The sequence below is a fragment of the Semicossyphus pulcher genome, unplaced genomic scaffold (assembly GCF_022749685.1).
Source record: "Semicossyphus pulcher isolate SPU_LCO1_2020_fin unplaced genomic scaffold, fSemPul1.0.p SCAF_9, whole genome shotgun sequence".
NCBI classification, from domain to species: domain Eukaryota; kingdom Metazoa; phylum Chordata; class Actinopteri; order Labriformes; family Labridae; genus Semicossyphus; species Semicossyphus pulcher.
Window position 1 is genome coordinate 5,082,038 of NW_027211770.1, and position 19,167 is coordinate 5,101,204.

Below are 19,167 nucleotides of genomic sequence, written 5' to 3' on the forward strand. Positions count from 1 at the left end.
TAACATTTTTCTGTCTCATTAAAACATTATTATTTAAACATTTTCTGTAAATTACACAAAAAGACAGAGCAAGCAAAGTGCATCAAAAATATTTATTATGAAAGATATACACTTTTCTGATCACTATGAATCACATGGAAATGTAAAGAGACTGAGTACAATCAGAACAGAGTTTTATATATGCTGGAATTTAAAAATCATAAGTAATGTGGTAAATAAGGCATTTAAAGGTTTTCACTGTAAAAAAATCTTTAATGCTCAAATCAATGTGATGTATCTCTGTTTCAGTAAGCTGCTTAATAACGCAGCAGCAGGAACACCTGCCAGCTGCTTGCTGATTGGTTCAGTCTGATGAAGCTCACTGCACGCGCTCAGGAGTTCTTCTGTGGTACCTTCATGGTCACCTGGAAAAAAGAAAGCGAGGATTCAGGATGAAAATAAAGTGTAATGAATGATAATGTCTTTAAATTCACACTGACTGACTGCAGAATCTTTACATTCAGGGGAAACTGATGCATCATACGAAAATTTTTTTACAGCCGAAGCGTATTAGAAATACCCGTTAGATCAGCCTTTGAAATTAATGAAACTCACAGAATATACAAAAATAAGGATGGTACAAATCAAGGACAAAACATGTACAATGTATAATGTACAGTCTTTACTGTATTATTGTTAAAAACGTTTCCATGTGGGAAAACTCCCTGAAGTAAACAAGGCAAGAGAGCGCACTGATCGATCAGTTACACAGATCGGGGGGGACAAACACTCCAGGGTTCGGTTCAATCAGACTAAACAGAGCTGCTGTGAACCTGCGTAAATTGAGTGTAAATTACATTTTCTTTCTGCTCCTAACAGGGAGCTGTTCTGACCACCATCTGAGATGAGATAAGGACCTCACACAGCCCAGCTTCAAAACATCGTCAGATCAGACTGTTAACATATTTTAGTGACGAATTACCATCCCTGGTAGGTCATAGCTGATGATATACAAACCTGATGATGAATGAATGAATCTGATGAGTTTCACACAAGTATATTTAATGTATCTTTTAATATTTCATATACTTAGAGGAGGTGTATTCTGTGTTATTTACCGTTTTGACTTCTGTGTAGTTTTCCAGGCCGTACTCTCCGAGCTCTCTGCCGTTTCCTGAAGCTTTGTAGCCTCCAAACGGAGCCTGAGCCCCGAACACATCATAGCAGTTAATCCTGCAGAGCCACACACACACACACACACACACACGCACATACACACACAAAGATTAAATTATTAATAAATAAACAATGATATGAAACATTTATGTGCATGTTGTAGAGCTCAACACGACCTGAACACAAGGTCACAAGGTTATAACTCAAACACACACACCGAGTTCCTCACACAGGTTGTAACTGTAGAATAACATATTATGAATTAACATCAACATGACTACACAAGCTTTCTTTAAACTATTTTAAAACTTCACTAAACCAACTTCATTCATCTTTTTTCAGTCTGATTTAATATTCAGAATGTTTTTTTATCTTGTTGCTTCTTTACTGAATCGTGTTTTTACTCTGCAGCCATGAAGCACTTTGTAACTGATACAGATAAAGCCGTACCAAACTGTCCCGGCTCGGAGCCCGCTGGACACATAGTTGGCCTTGTCAATGTCTTTGGTGAACACAGCTGCTGCCAGGCCATATTTAGTATCGTTGGCTCTCGTCACCACCTCCTCCAGAGTGTTGAACTTCAAGATCTGCATCACCGGACCAAAGATCTGCAGGACAACACAGCGAGGGCAAAAACAAATAAGATGAATCACTTCAAACAAACAGGCTAACAGGGGCAGAGAGGCAAACCGCTGATATGAAGGAGAGCTCCTCAGATGTCCTAAGATGAGACAGTGATCAGGCACAGAGGGTTTGTGTCTGTGCAATATGGTCCAGATGCTGCTTTACAACAAAGTATGAGGTCCCACAGGGCTGATCTCACAGGCTAATTACTAATAACTATCATTATTTTAAAATCAATATATTATCTTCAAAGCCACCAGGCTCCATTCACAAAGAGTTGCTGATGTGCTGATGCTTCTATCAGTTACTTTGTGTTATTGTGTGGCTTGTTGTTTTCAAGGACGAGTTGGAATCAAGTGTAACACATAATGAGTCAAATAAAGTAACAGATGGAGGCAGCAGTAAACCAGCAGCTCCTGTGTTCTGTGATGTTAAATCACTGTTTTTGTCAATGGAGCCTGGTGGCTATGAAGACAGATGCAACGTCCCTTTCAGAGTTTAGACACGGACAGATTTAGCCACAGACTCTCACACCTGCAGCCAGACCCTCTTCACACAGTCCTACCTCCTCCCGGGCGATGATCATGTCGTCCTGCACGTCTCCGAACACGGTGGGCTGGATGAAGTACCCTCTGTCTGCAGCCACGCCTCCTCCACACATCAGCTTGGCTCCCTCTCTCTTCCCACTGCTGATGTAACCAAGGATCTTGTTGAACTGCTCCTGGTCCACCTGCACAGGTGAGCACACAGAGAGAGGGTGTGTGTTCTGATGTTGAATACAGAGACACTGTGAACAACCAGAGTGTGAGTGTGTGTGTGTGTGTGTGTTACCTGAGGCCCCTGCTCTGTCTTTAGGTCAAATGGGTTTCCCACCACTCGATTCTTCGCTCGCTCTACGCTCCGCTCCACAAACTCGTCGTAAATGTCGGCCTGGACGAACGTTCGAGAGCCGGCGCAGCAGCACTGACCCTGGTTAAAGAACAGAGCGAAGTGGGACTGCTCCACTGCATCGGCCACTGAGACAGGAGACAAAGACACACATGGACTTTAACAAAAGATGGGACGCTGTGTAAAATGTGAATAAAAACAGAATCCAGTGATTTGCAAATCCTTTTCAACTTATATTCAGTTGAATGCAGCACAAAGATGAGATATGTAATGTTCAAAATGATAAACTTTATTGTTTATTTGGAAAGATATACACAATCTGAATTTCATGCCTGCAACACGCTCCAAAGAAGTTGAGACAGGAGGAAGAAAAGACTGGGAAAGTTGAGGAATGCTCAAAAAACACCTGGAACAGGTAAGTAGGTTAATTGGTAACAGGTGATAGTGCCAATGATTGGGTATAAAAGGAGCGCTCCTGAAAGGCTCAGTCGTTCACAATCACTGATGGTGTGAGGTTCTCTGAGAAAGACTGCGTGGTCCCACAGTTTATGAACAACGTTCTCAATGTGCAATTACAAGGAGTTTAGAGATTTCACCGTCTACAGTCCAAAATATCCTCGACAGATTCAGAGGATCCAGAGAAATCTCTGCACGTAAGGGGCAAGGCCGGAAACCAACACTGAATGTCCGTGACCTTTGACCCCTCAGAAAGCACTGCACCAAAAACCAGCATCATTCTGTGATGGATATGACAACGCTGGCTCAGGAACACTTCGGAAAACCATCGTCAGTTAACACAGCACGGCGTTGCATCGACAAACGTAAGTTAAGACTCGACCATGCAAAGCAAAATATATCAACAACACCCAGTAGCACCGCCGACTTCTCCTCTGAGCCCGAGCTCGTCTGAGATGGTCTGACCTAAAGTGAAAAGTGCCCGACGAGTCCTCCGGGCTGAAGAGGAAAAGGACCATCCAGACTGTTATCAACGCAAAGTTCCAAAGCCAGCCTCTGTGATGGTATGGGGGTGTGTTAGTGCCCATGGCATGCCTAACCTGCACATCTGTGAAGGCACCATTAATAGTGAGCTGTACATGCAGGTTTTGGAGCGACATGCTTCCATCCAGACGTCGTGTTTTCAGGGACGTCCCTGCTTATTTCAGAAAGACGATGCAGAGCCACATTACAGTTACAACAGCATGGCCTCGCAGTGAAAGAGTGCAGGTAGACCGGCCTGCATGCAGTCCACACCTGTCTCCCATTGAAAATGTATGGTGCATTAAGAAGCGCAAAATACGACAACAGAAACCCCGCACTGTTGAGCAACTTAAGATGAACATTAAGCAAGTATGGGACAAAATTAAATTCAAGTGTGTTCAGGCCCCAGACACTTACAGAGTGCTGTTAGGAGAAAAGGGGATGTAACACGGTGGTGAACATGCTCTCAACTTCTTTGGAGCGTGTTGCAGGCATCAACCTCAGACTGTGTGTATATTTATCAGTTTGAACATTAAACACCTCGTCTTTGTGCTGAATTTAACTGAATAGAGGTTGAAAAGGATTTGCAAATCACTGGATTCTGGTTTTATTCACATATTACACAACATCCAAACTATTTTGGAATTGTCAGGACTTGTTCTTTTGTTAAAGAGCCGCTTACAGCAGGTGAGTCTTTCTGTGGTTTGATGTTTCACCTTTACTACGACTAAAGTTTAATCTGCTTTGACTGCTTTTCTAAGTTTGGCATGTTTACATGTTGTACAATAATTATCATGACAACTCATAAACCTTTTTAAAGTGATAGTGTCCTCAGGGTGTCACAGTACAATGTGGTTACATTTGGACCACACCCAGACACAGCGTGGCACACAGCCATGACCTTCACATGAATCAAAAAGCATAATGTTGTCTGGCTGTGTGTATTCTGATGATCAATCATCAATGCTTCTTATAAGGAAAACATTGTGCAACACAATATTGTAATGGTTTGAAATACATATGGAAGTCACACCATAAAATAAGCTAACTAACAGATGGAGGCAGCAGCTCCTGTGCTCTGTGAGGTAAAATCATTGTTTTTATGAATGGAGTCTGGTGTGTTCACAGAGAGCGATGTCACGTCTGTTTGTGGTTAATCATCTTCCTCTGTAACAAAAAGGTCTATCTCTGTAGGGATCCTTTCTGTTATGTTGTCACACACTTAGAATAACAATCTGAGCCTGTCAGTGGAAACAACAAGAACTTTTAGTGGACGACCTTTGATCCATCAAGGATTATGTTGCAGCCATTACAGCCTGTTTCACTGCTGCAGGATGAACACATCTACTGGAGACATGCACACACTTTTATACCTATTGGACATTTAGATCCCAAATACGTTAAAAATAGGGCTTAAAATGTCCTGAAAGCCTTTTTTGGATGACTTTTTGCATCTTTAAAGATTCAATGAGTGTTATTAAACTGCAGCTGTGGGAGCGCAGACAGAGACATACTGTTGGCGTCTGACAGGATGATGTTGGGACTCTTTCCTCCGAGCTCCAGAGTGACTCTCTTCAGGTTGCTGCTGCCTGAGGCCTGCTGGACCAGGTGACCCACCTGACGGACACAGATAGAGACAGAAACAGAAAGAGATGACGACACCTTCACTTCAGATTAAATACTTCAAAGAAGTTAGTGCTTTAGAAACTCTACCTGCTTATTCAAGATGGCACTGCAACAGTTTCCCTGCCTTTGACCTCTCTTATTTTCCATAAGACCATTATATGTGTTTATGTGCTTCAGCCTGCAGCATGTAGTCATTGTACTCATAGTACACTGTGTCTTGCTGTAGATAAGACTTCCTGCGCCTGCCAGCTGTCTGCATGTTTGTGTTAGTCTGTCGTGTTCTTAAGAGTGCTTAATATGACCTCCTTTTAAATGCTCTGATGCAGTGGGCCACGTGTTGGGTCCTGTTTCCATGAGTCCATTAATACATCTGTTTTTTTGTTTTATTGTATATACAGCAATAACTAAATCACTGGATTGACCTACCTCTGTGGAGCCAGTGAACGCCACCTTGTCGACGTCCATGTGCCGAGCGATGGCAGCTCCAGCTGATGGTCCCATACCAGGCAGGATATTCACCACACCTTCAGGGAAACCCACCTGCAAACACAAACAACTGCTATTAACAGTCAGTACAGGGGAGCGTTCAGTATGACGGTCAGGTGACAGCCTGCAGCAGCAGCTCCGTCCTGTGTCATCTTTTTGAATATTAGTCACTTTATTATTTTCATTAGAGTGTGTAATTAGCGTATATTTACTGTGCATTTATATTTACTGTGCATTTATATATTCAGCTATATGTTGTGCTGATAACCTGCTGCTGTGACACCACAAAGTGGGATCAGTAAAGTGCATCTGTCAGTCTACCTCCATCTAGAGAACATAATGTTCAGAGGTCATTTAAAGACACCATGAACATCTCTGCAATAACTCACAACAACCCAAAGATCTGGAGCTGATCAACAACAACACTGAACTAACAGGTCCGACGGCATCAATGATACTCGTCAGTCCTGCTATAATTTATATTCTTAGTCATATACAACACACCAGCCCTCAGAGCCCTGTTTGAGTATGTTCGTCTTGTTATGTGCACTATGTACAGTGCACCGGTCTGTGAGGAACAGCTTGTTCAGCTGTAAACCTTGCATGTGGACGAGACAATAACGTGGACTTGACTAAAAGAACAGTACCTCTTTGATGAGGTTGGCGACATAGAGCGCTGTGAGCGGCGTCTGCTCTGCCACTTTCATCACCACCGTGTTTCCTGTGGCGAGCGCCGGGCCGAGTTTCCACGCCTGCATCAGCAGAGGGAAGTTCCACTGCAGGGAGAGGAGGAGAGAGAGAGGTGAGGAGTTTCTCTACCCAGAATTATGTTCTGCTGACGCCCGTCTCAGACAGATAATCACTATCACTATTGTTGATGTCTCTTTAGTGAGATAGAGGTGTCAGCATACACGAGGACAACAGACCAGCCACTCAGCTCCTGAATGGATATACATGACATGTCCTGAAGCCAAGTCTGTTCTTACCCCTTAGAAATGACTGCAACAAAGAAAAAGTGCACACACAATATGAGTAATAAACACCGGCAATCACCATCAGACTGTAGCGGCTATTGTTAGCTAAAAGCTAGGTTATAACATAGTGTCCATATTTCTGTTGCTAACAGCTCAATGTCAAATAGAAGCTGGTTCTTGAATAAAGGCCGGGGGGGCGTCGTCAGTGAAAACAAAGTAAGGTCTGGAAAAAAAACAAAAGGCAACTGGACTTGGTTGAAGTTGCCATTAAACCTAGAATCCCCATGACCTGGATGACTGAGAACCTCCAGACTGTCAGCGTAGCATGAAGCTAATTTCTGCTGCTCGATTTAATTAAACAATTAAACTAATAAAGAAGCACATTTTCAGCAGCTTGTCGTCGTGGGTTACTCAGTTTGAGTGCTATTTTCATTCCCGGAGGTGTCTCTTAATGTTTCAGCCAAACTGTATTTTGTAGTAATGTACAAGCACCACAAGATGGCAGTGTCTTCCAAAAGGCTGCGTGGGAACTGTAACTTCACTGAGCTTTCCAAAACATATTTCTCTAAATGTTTGCCAATAAAAAGACTTTGTATTACAATATGATCAACGATACAGAGGAAATAATAAACACCTTCCTGTGATTAAGGCCTGGTACCCTCCACAGCTGAGATAAATAAAGGCAACAGTCACTACTGAGCTACAATGAACCAGGCTGAACAGTGACACAGCAGACACTTCACCAGTCTCTCTCTGGAAGGGCAAACAGCCAGGAACCATGATCATCTTTATTAATAATAATAATGATAATAGTTAAAATTATGAAATACAAAATGATTCTTTTTATTTGTCTGCAAGTTGGACTATTTGTGTTCCAGCACATTCTTCGATCTAACCTTAGATCATGCAGGACGTGCAGAAGTATCACTGAATGCCACAACGGTTTGCAGAATGTTGCCCGCATGACTTCATGCACAATTCATGCTTGAGGCTCATTACACACACACACACACACACACACACACACACACACACACACACACACACACACACACACACACACACACACACACACACACACACACACACACACACACACACACACACACCCCTGTGTGTGAGCTGGCTGGTTTCCCACACGCTCTGGTTTACAGCTCCATGTCCTGACATGACCCACTCCTCCTGTCTGTCCTTTGACAGTCAGTGTGCACTCTTCTGCACACAGAATGTTTCACACACTTTAACATGAGTCTGCTGGTCTGTGTTGTTTATGGTGTGTAAAGTCTTGTATCTCAGCCTGCCTCCACCCCCTCCTCACCGGTATAATCTGTCCACAGACTCCGACGGGTTCATGTCTGGTGTAGCAGAAAAAATCTCCGTCGATGGGGATGGTCTTTCCCTCCCATTTATCAGCCCAGCCTGCGTAGTACCTGAACACAACAAAACATGTGCGGGGGTGAAATCTGTCCTCACAACAAAGCAGATCTGCTTTACTGATGTGGTATTAATGAGATTACACTAAAGAGCGAGAACAGCATCGTCATCCTTCTGGCCCGAGGCAGCTGACGGCAGCAGTAAGAAGCGACAAGGTTTGATCAGAGTTATACTTCGTTGGCCTCATGGACACGAAAGAAGAAACAAAGTCACACTGAAGCATAAAGAGCAGAACACCTGCTGTACTGTGTGGTTGTTACCTGAGACATTTCACCACGTTGGGCAGATCCACGCTGTAGGAAATGGCGTACGGCTTCCCGTTGTCGAGGGTCTCCAGTTCCTGTGGAAACACAATGAAAGAAATGTTACTTGTGTGACACTGCAATGTTAATTATGTTAAAAAGAAACTGTACTTTTGTAACACCTTTTTGGACACAGGTTACAAAGTAGTTCACATCAAACAACACTAACGCTAATATCAACAGCAAAACACGCACAAGAGGAAACATTCACTTTGACTGTAGCAGAGTCTGGGTCGCGCTAGTCATCTGATTTTGATGAAACGTAATGCTGGGTGTCATCCGCTAAACAACGAAACAATACAACGACCAAAGAGACTTTTATCTAGCCCAAGGGAGCATTTACAAAGAGAAAAGAAAAGGACCGAGGATTGATCCCTGAGGTACCCCATAAAACACAAAGGCGGATGATGAACAGATACCCACACAAACCAGAATCTGTTTAATCTCCTTCAAACCAGTCTAGGGCAGCCCAGCAAGGGCATTCCCTAAGACAGGAGAACGATGGCCAAGCTGTTGTCTCTGATGGACAACACGTCCCACTCCTTGCAGGAGACACCAACAACAGCCCTGGGGAGCTCGTTCAGTGATAGGCTCCTTCACCTGCAGAGATACCGCGGGTCTTTACTTCCTGCCTAGGGTAAAGTCTATAATCAACACTCACACCATAACATACACAATGTGCAATAACACTCCCGTTAAGAGTGCTGCAACTCTTAGCTCTGTACATATTTTTTAGGATATACTTGTTTACTTCTTTTTATATTCACTTTTTTGTAAGGTTGCACCGTCCACTTTGCTGCTGTAACACTGTAAATGCCTCCTTTGTGGGACGAATAAAGGATTACCTTATCTATAGATACCAACACATCTATTCATCCATTAACGAGGATGGAGCGATCACCAGTATGAAACAGAAGTGCTGATATTGACGAGTGTCATGTGTTCTTTCCCATCAGCCTGCATAATGATACCAAGCGAAACAACGCATTTACAATCGACATTAAAAATATATAAAGCTGTAACTGTTCATGGGAGCAGTGGAAGAGATGTTACTGAGGAGACAATGACTTTCACTCTTTATGTATTGGTCAGTGTGGGGTTTGTTTACTAGAGGTGAAAGAGTGATTGGCAGGGAGGTCATTAAGGTTCAGACAGGTTTATCTACAACTTAAGCCCCTTTCACACCTGCACTGCACTCCTGAACATTACCTGACATTACCTGGGTGGGCTGCATGTGTCAACGCAAACCATCAAATTTTTTACCCCGACTTTCTCCTGCCGGCGACATAGAAACATGTCGGGAGATTTTTAACAAAAAACATTGCACCTCAATCATTTACAGGAGGGACCCGCAAACGTCTGTGTGTGTGTGTGCGTGTGTGTTTTTCTGATGAGCATTTGGGAGACGCTGTTGCAGGTACGTGAGAGACCGATCACAAGGGGTGAGAGTCCAGTAAGTGAAAACAAAAAAACTGTCCAACAGCTTCAAACTTTATTTATAAAAAAGCAAATCAGGTCATTTTTATCTGTTAATGCAGTCAGAATGTTTGTACATTCAATATCGCCTGTCGACTGTTCATATACATTCATCCATTGGCCATCATTCATCGTGTCTCGTTCTCTCTGACCTTCCTGTCTGGTGATCAGCTGATTATGGCCGTTTACTAAACCAACCAGATTCAGCCTCATCGTCTGTCTATCACTTTTCACTTACAGCCTCATCGACCAATCATCACGCTGCTGTCAAAGTTTAAATCTGTCTCTTCCACAGACAGTTTGTCGTTTCAGCTCGATCACCGCGACCCTCCTCCACCCCGTTCACCTCCAAACCACCTCATCAGTGTCCGAGTCCAGCTCCTCAGCTCATCCTTTCTTCACCATCATCATCACCAGTGTCTAGACTCCATCGGGGGGGGTATCCTGTCCCGCTCTCGGCCTCTCGACATCTTCAAGTACATGAAGACATCACGATGGAGTCTAATCGCCAAAGACTCGCACGTTTCATTTCATTCTTTCCAAACTTGTAAATAAATAATTGTTCACTCTTAATGAAGTCACTCCTTTTTTCACACACTGAGTATTGTTCTATTACCTGCTCACTTACAGGTGTGTACTCGCTAACATTAAGATAATTATATAAAAAAGAGGGCCGTAAAGTTTTTGATTAAAAAAATAAAACAGTCATGTCAAAGGATGAGCGGAGTAACAAATTAAAACCCAGGAAAAAGAAGGGATGAACAAAGTTAAAGGAATTTATTTACAAACTAAGCAAAACATGGAACACAAAGTGAGCTTCTGTCCAATCACAAGAGAAGCTGTTCTCTCAGACAAAACACTGTAAACCAAAACCTGCAAATACCAACAAACAAACACCTCCCACTGAAGGAGTTCACACGAGCACGAAGACGTCACACACAGCCAGATGGCCCACTGGCACCAGCTGCCGCGTCTCTCCTGCCCTTTATACTCTCTCCTGATTGCTGAATGAGACACAGGTGAGCTTACTCACCTGCAGTGAAGAGAGAGCAGCACCTGAGGAGCACACAGGAGAGACACAGAAAACACAACACAAACTACGGCACGAAATGCCTCCCCCCATAACAACAAACTCCAGAGAAGTGTGATTCAGTGAACACCAGTTCACCCACCACCGCACCACATAGTGGAAGACCAATCCCATTACTAACCTGGAACGCACCGTTCTGTCACAGGACAGCATCACACCGAGTGGAGCAACAATGAAACTCATCACGTGCATAAGCTGACTGACTGTAAAGGTTGAGCAGATATGATGCCACACCAAGAGCTGAACAACTTACCACCCAGTTGCCCGACAGAAGGCGCTGCCAAAGCATCAAACATGGCCCCCGCACATACTAAGGCGGGCGACAGCTCACGGGGGGCAGCCTCCGTTTCCTTCTGCTCCCCTGGGCCTCTCCCTATGGTTCTGGATGTCTGTGATTGAACACGTGGTCGGGGATGAAACACGTTTCAGGCCACGGACCTCCCCTTGGGTCAGTGGAAGCGACAGTGTAGGAGCAGCCACTTGCAGCTCCATCACACCTTCAGGCTCACCTGAAGCGCAGCTCACGAGGTCACCTGCAGAGGATGACCTTTCCACTATAGTTCCACCAGGAGACACAGGCCCGATCCCAAATCAGCCCCTATCCCCTCGCCCTAGCAGGACGTACGTGTGCAAGAGGAGAACGGAGGAAACAACAGATAAATGTAAATGTTCCATCTTTCTACTTTGTCAAATATTTTAGATCTAGCACTCTCACCTGTGTTTTCCTCTAGCTGACTTTACATCATCACAGAATGTGTGGAGTCAGAAAGAGAAAAAGATCAAACACAAAAGAGGAGAACATAATTTTGTCTCTAAAGTCGCTTGATTTGACCCGCACATGCCCATATGCATGCATACAAAATCCCCCAGCAGAATGAGCTCACACACTGAGGCTAGGTCCTTAGCATTCAGGGAGGAACACCACCGGTCAAACAGGATCCCTTTCTTCCAGGCAAAATCACTGAAAGACCGGACAGATGTTTTTGTAAGGCCCCTGAACCTCTGCCTATAGGCTTCAGGCACTAAGCCTGCAAAATAATATCTTTAACCTTTTCAAAGTTAGAGAGGAGTACACCTCCTGAGCCTTACCACATTACGGACCACACGTCTACAGGCCAATGGAGAGCAGTTGCAATGCGCTCAAATATCACAAAGACTCACCTGAGACTGTTGGAACACAGGTATAACAGGTACAAGACCAAACATGACTCACGAAGTGAGAAGCTGTTCTCTCAGACAAAACACTACAAACCAAAACCTGCAAATACCAACAAACAAACACGAAGGCCCTGAGGAAACACCTCCCACTGAAGGAGTACACACGAGCACGAAGACGTCACACACACACACAGCCGGATGGCCCACTGGCACCGACTGCCTCCTTTCTCCTGCCCTTTATACTCTCTCCTGATTGGTGAATGAGACACAGGTGAGCTTACTCACCTGCAGTGAAGGGAGAGCAGCACACAAGAGAGATACACAACACAAAACTACGGCACGTGCTGAAGTCCGACCTGTTTCCGCTTCAGGTCGTTCAGAACGAGTCAATTCATTTCTACTTCTGTTGTCATTCAATAACAGCACAATAGTTAGACATTGATATATCCACGTCTTTGACCTTTGCTGTAAACGATGCAGGAAAATAAGGAACATTTTAAAAGAGAGAGAGAAACAAATATTGTATTGCCAGCAGAGGACACTGAGATTTATGAGGGAATAGACACATTTCATTTTGCATGATGAGTTTTATCTGAACATTACTGTAGCCAGTAAAATATGTGACAACAGCTGGTGGAGAGAATAAAAGCAGCTTCAGTGTTTGATAAGTGACGACGACTCACAGCGAGGTAGGCAGAGTCCCTCTCGATGGCGTCAGCGAGTCGGCTGAGCAGCAGGCCGCGATGTGAGGCGTCCATCCTTCTCCACGGCGAGCCCAACCTGAAGGCATCACGTGCTGCCTTCACTGCCTTGTTCACATCTGCCTGGAAATACAACAACACAAAATGATGAGCATCAGATGTCCTGTACAATGACGACAACAGATCCATCACACACTGGGACAAGTCTGCCGTCAGCTGATCGGCGTATTTTACAAACTCAGAGCAAACTAGGATTTTGGAACGATATGAAGAAGTGAATCCAGAGTGAAGTCCGCTCAGCTGCAGCTGCAGGACGGACACAGACTGTGTGAAAGTGGAAATATAGTCTATAATAACAGATTTAGACTCTCAGCCGTATCAAACGCACTTATGGTATGGTAGGATCAGTAGGTGGTGTTTAACACAGTTGATCTTGTCTCTCGAACATAACCTGCTCCAGAGCAGGTCAGGTGGTCAGCATAAGACGTTACCATGGCGATCTGCCCTGGCAAAAAGTGAACCATGTTCATAGTACTGAAAACCGGAGTTAACCCTTAAGTTACCCTGATAACCACAAATCCTGCTCGGGAGCACAGGCCTCTGGAAACACTGTGGGATAATAACAGACTGATTCCAAAGGTTGGTGCATATAAAGCACACAGCTGAAAACACAACAAAACAACAGCTCTGTTGTGCTTCAATGCAGCGTCGCTCTCAGCTCGGATGGAAATCTGTACATTCCTGCAGAAACCGTATCAGTTTGGAACACAGAGGAGCAACGGAGAGAATGAATGATGCAATGTTTTTCTTGCCATGACTTGGCAGGTCAACTTTTCGCACAGGATGTTTGCTGGGAGGAACTAGTGAGATAAGCTGTGAGCCAAGAGCTGCCTCAGAGGGAAGAGAACTGTGAGAGTGTTTCACCATAAACCAGTGATGATTAAACAGAATCATATGAGAGGGAGAGACATCACTCCCTGTCCTGTGATATTGCTTCTATACAACAAGCAGCAAATAGTGCACCAGCTGGGCACACCCCTGGGTGTAACGTTACATCCAGCCTAGAGCTGAAGGTTACGACAGACTTTAAGTTACACTCTGTGCACCAGTTAGACTGAGGCCCTGTTTGTGTTGCACCCGGGTCTATCTTTAGGCCTAGGATGGAGCAGGCGTAAGTTCAGAAAGAAAAAGCAGAATGGCAGCACGTCTGGTTTACAGGACGAGGACAGGGCGTTAAGACAAGAGGGAGAGAAAGAAAGGTTTCGTTTTAACAGACAAGCTCTGTTTGAACTCCTCAATAAGCTCTCCATTAAACTCTGTCATGTGTCAGACAGAAACACGGCACTGCCTCCGCCCTGCAGCTGCTGGTTCGGCTCAGATTTTATGCCAACGGGGCATTTCAAAGCACCATGGGAGACGTGATAAATGTTCATCGGCATGTCGCAATCCGTTATTGATTATTGCAGGGATGCAAACTCTGAGTTTCCTTATTTCACTATCCGTAAATTACTTTTTCTTTTCTCTTAGTATGTGTTATCAATACCTACATACTGTTATCAATACCTACCTACTGTTATCCATACCTACCTACTGCTATCCATGCCTACCTACTGTTATCCATGCCTACCTACTGCTATCAATGTCTACCTACTGTTATCCATGCCTATGTTATCCATGCCTACCTACTGCTATCAATGTCTACCTACTGTTATCCATGCCTATGTTATCCATGCCTACCTACTGTTATCCATGCCTACCTACTGTCATATCATCACTCAATACCTCTTGTCCAGTCAGATTACTTGGTCAAAACTAGCTGTTGTATAATGATCAACATTTCAGCTGTCGACAATCTGGTGGTATATATTTCTTATCTGAAGACCAGTTTGACTTAAATCACACGTGTTTCTGTCCACACTGTTCTGAACACCTGATGGGATCATACTTGTGTAAACAGGGTTTTGCAACATGGGTTGCTGTGGTAACAACATGGAGATCCAACATCTCACATTGTAAACAATTGTGGAGAACATCTGTGTGGCACCAGAAAAAGGGGCAGTTCTGCAGCAGAAGCAGCTCTGATCCGATCTGTCACTCTGGATTTCATGTCCTTGTTGAGTCCAGTTTAATCACTTTGTAAAAATACTTTAATATGAGGTTTGGATTTCAGGTGTTTTTCTATCTGGACTTCATCGAATCAATGTGGACAACCTCTGGAGATACCAGAAGCAGATTAACGCTGTCAGTCTGAACGAGTCGGAGCCAGGCCGTCTCTCAGCGGATGTTCTTCCTCAGATATTTGCTTTCAGGAACAATTAAAGAACAATGTAAACTTATTTTTGTTACTCAAGAAAAACTCTTACATTATGTTCTTTCTGTTTAGTAACCAGAAACAAATAGAAAAACTAGACGATTAGATTTTTGGCTTTATGAGCAGAGGACCTTTATATTTGTAGATACGTCTTAAAATACCCTGACTTTAAGAAGCTTTACAGATATATAACACACACAGAGATTAAAGGATGTTTACAGAGTTAGAGCTACTCAGCTTCATGTTAGTTTCCCTGTCTAGTAGTCTCTGTCCACTTTGCCTAGTGTATTAGTGAATTAAATCAGTGTCTGTGTGTGTGTGTGTGTGTGTGTGTGTGTGTGTGTGTGTGTTTACCTCGTCGGCCTCGGCCACCTCACAGATGACCTCTCCGGTCGCTGGGTTGATGGTGTAGAAAGTTTTCCCGCTCGCTGCATCCTGCCACTGGTTGTTGATGAAAAGCTGAAACATTCAAACGTTTCAGATTAATTTCAGACTTTTGAATCTCAAATACAAAACTAATAAGAACGTTTCATGCTGCTGTTAAAATGGGATTTTATGAAGCAGACAGACTTACAAACATACAAACCTGACGTGAATGTTGCACCTGACGAAATTAACTTGTAGCTCAGTCTGACTGAACTGAAAGAACGTTTTTTGAACAACTTGCATAAAAAAAGTCATGAAACCTTTCCAGCAACCGGTAAAAACTAAGTTCCTGTTAAATATAAATTAAATAACAAAGTCTCCATCTTTGATATTGACCTCTGACCTCTGCTGACTCAGCATCTAGTGGACTGAAAATTGTTTTCATCATACTAATACCAAAACCTTTGTACTTGTAATTTTCTATGATGAACCATTTACTAATAAAAATACATAATAAAATATATTTTATGTTAATGTTAATGTCATTGAACTTTCCATAAGCGTGAATATCTGCTTCAGACCGACACAAGAAGCCGATCTTTGCTGTTTTTTCAGTAAGTTAAGTGTGTGTTAGCGGAAGTGGCTACGGCGGCGCCACCCACCGATCTCTACTGCACAGACTCTGGCTCCAAATGACCATCGCAAGATGGCAGCGCCTATCACAGGGGCTATTTTGGCATCACTTTCATACAATGAGAGCAGATGGAGACACGTCGTCCATCTATATGTACAGTCACTGATATGAATACAGCAAGTTGGCTAGGACCAAGCTACATGGCTAACTCCTGGTTAGCTGTTAGTCTAACATCATCTGCTGCTTTAATGGAAGTCACATATTTGATTGAACAAACTTCCTGGAGATATGAGGAAGCTCGATCAATAAATTAAAGTCAGATAAAACATATCTCTTCAGGTTAACCTTTAGCCAGCTAGGACTTGACTGACGCAGGGTTTTTAAGCTCTTGCTTGTTATGTTGTATTAAATGTTGGGCTTTCTGTGTTCTCTGCTTGTTATCTCAAGTTGTGCATCTGATTCTGAGGGCTGTTTAAACTTATCGGCAGTCTTATCAAATAGGATATTTCTTTCCATATTATCATAGTTCTATCTTTGTTAGTTCATTCTGTGTATTTTCATGTGGAGTAATCAGTGTGTGTATTTTCCAGCATGTGTGAAAGCTGCTATACAAAAAAAGTTTATTGTTATTAGAATGAAAATCTTATTGTTTATTGAAAAGTGTCATAAATCCAGAATCAGTGACCTGTTGAATCCCTACACTGGTTATAGTACTGATAGTTTTGATAATGATGATATAAAAAATGAGTCTGCAGTGTTTGATGACATGAGCTCTTTGTAACTTGGATATTAAAAAGTGCTCCATAAATAAATGTTACTGTCCTTGTGTAAAGAGCAGAGCTGAGCCCGGGGGTGCACGTGTAATAACTTGGGCTTAAAGTGTCAAAGAACAGGAGTTTTCCAGGTAAATCCTCCCCCTGCCCGCCCTCTGTGTGATCTGTGCTGTTACATCACAACGAGGGCAGAGTGTGAGCGCACGAGGAAAGAGGAAGTCATTCGAAATAATACAGACTCTGTGTTTAAGAGCAGGCTGTTATTCACCTCCACAGGTTTTTATCGATCAACCTTAGAGGAATTCTCTGTCGTGTTTGATGCTGTTCAGACACTTTAATCCTTTTTAGCAATGTAGCTCACATACGACCACACCTGTAATAAAAACAGACCTATACGTGCCCCATCTTGAAGACATGTCTCTATTCTATATGTCACAGCAGGTTAGAACCTGTTTGTTAATGATGTTTAATTGTAGAAGGTCTGATTTGTTCTTCATGAACACATGATAGAGAATAAGCTCCTTTAAAAACATCATAAATATAACCTCAATGATCACGTGAAGAATTTTAAATATAAAAACTTGAACTTCTCTTTCTGTGATAAATGACCACACACACCTGTTTTTAAAGATTTCTATTAGAGAATGTGGCGTTTCATTTAATAAAATAACCATGAAAAGAGGACAGCTTTTACTTTATTCCCATTAATGCTATCTTAAAAACTGTAAATTTAAAATGAAAGTTTAGCATCAAAAAACAGATTTGGTTGTTTTTTCTGATGTGAAGGTGCTCTCTCATTCGGCTAACAAAAGTCTTCTCGACGTTATCGTCGTGAAATTTCTGCCAAACTGAAGTTTTCATCTGTATCGCCTCAAAATGTGCATCGGTCAGACTCTAATATCTGCTGTATCTGTTTAGTGTTTCATATAAATTGAAATATAAATGACTAAATTTGGGGGGAAAGGCCAGAAGAGAAACTTCTAATGAAACGCACGAGCACATATTATTGTTATATTAAGATTATCAATAAAGCTGCACCTGCGCTGTTTAATTCCTACTTCACCTGACAGGCATGGGTCGTGGTGGTCTGTAAATATGACATTAAATAGATTTAAATGACAAGGACATCCTGTTAATAATTAACGTTATATAACTTGAGCATGTGCAGCTCCTCTCTGACTCAGCAGGTCTGTGTGACTTTAAAGGGGCCCCTTTATACTCAACATCACTCGTGCATGGCTCTGTAAAAACAACAGCAGCTCTTTAACTTTATCAGGAACAGAAAGTTGCACGATGTGTGGCTGCAGAGTCTCTGCACTTTTTTTCACGCCTGAACAGACGCTGCAAAGTCATTTGCTGAAATAACCGTTAATAGCAGGTAAATTAACTCCTGACGGTGCGTTCACAGTACATTAACGTTCGGGTAAATGTAGAGCAGCGCAGCGACACACACTTGTTGATTGCGCAGTTGGCCGACATCCACTGTGTGGACTCCTGTGATTGTGTGGCTACCGTGCGGACTCTACCTTGTTGTAGTGGACCTCGGGCTGGGTGCTGGGGGCCGGGATAGCGGCCGCAGAGAAGTGACAAGCCGACAGTCGGTGGCTCAACCCGGGGAGAGTCCGAGAGATCACGGCGCGGAGCATGGTGCTTCTTCGTGGACACCAAACGTCACACAAACAGTGCGAGTGAGGTCTAGGCAGAGTCTAAACTGGCAGCCGGGGAGGGGCGAGCTCCAACCCACACGTGATTTACGTCGACGTTTACGTCGAAGCTTCGACGTCACGTGACGCAGCCTGAAACTGAAACGAGGGTCCGCCTCACTACTCATCGATGTGGTCTGTTTGTCTTAACACTGTGTTTTATTTGTATGTATTTACTTTTATATCGATGAAGGCCAAATCATTTATGTCTTACATTAATGTTGACGTGTGTGCAATGTCTGTATGTTGACTTATTGTTCAATAAAGTTTAAGATTTTAACAACTTTAATTTCAGGCAGACTGCCTCTATGTTAGTCTTTTACTTATTTTTATTGTAGTTATGTGTTAATTGTTTTGCACCAAACACCAGAACACATCCCTTTATGTGTAAACCTACCTGACAATAAACCTGATTCTGATCAGACAATGGAGTTAAGATCTTGAGGGACATCAGGTCATAATTCAAAATTAAACACAATCCCAGCTCA

General features: G+C 43.1%; 1 protein-coding gene across 1 annotated transcript; it reads right to left on the reverse strand.

Moving 5' to 3' along the window:
• Nucleotides 1-255: 255 nt before the first annotated feature.
• LOC138583794 (aldehyde dehydrogenase, mitochondrial-like) lies at nt 256-18,678 on the reverse strand. Its single transcript, XM_069655789.1, has 13 exons — nt 18,503-18,678; nt 15,558-15,662; nt 12,875-13,015; nt 8,426-8,505; nt 8,050-8,161; nt 6,405-6,533; nt 5,698-5,811; nt 5,160-5,262; nt 2,611-2,795; nt 2,345-2,509; nt 1,606-1,763; nt 1,098-1,212; nt 256-404 (listed from the first exon to the last, which is right to left on the reverse strand). The coding sequence occupies exons 1-13, from the start codon at nt 18,620-18,622 to the stop codon at nt 372-374; spliced, it is 1,560 nt and encodes a 519-aa protein (XP_069511890.1). The 5' UTR covers nt 18,623-18,678; the 3' UTR covers nt 256-371.
• Nucleotides 18,679-19,167: the final 489 nt, after the last annotated feature.

What these genes read in the sequence shown, in the direction of transcription:
- LOC138583794 (XM_069655789.1), bottom strand. Translation starts at nt 18,622, where the DNA reads ATGCTCCGCGCCGTGATCTCTCGGACTCTCCCCGGGTTGAGCCACCGA. An exon ending in AACGTGGTGAAATGTCTCAG is followed by an intron (nt 8,162 to 8,425) that starts GTAACAACCACA and finishes TGTTGTGTTCAG; the next exon opens with GTACTACGCAGGCTGGGCTG. An exon ending in CATCCTGTCAGACGCCAACA is followed by an intron (nt 2,796 to 5,159) that starts GTATGTCTCTGT and finishes CTCCTGTCTCAG; the next exon opens with TGGCCGATGCAGTGGAGCAG.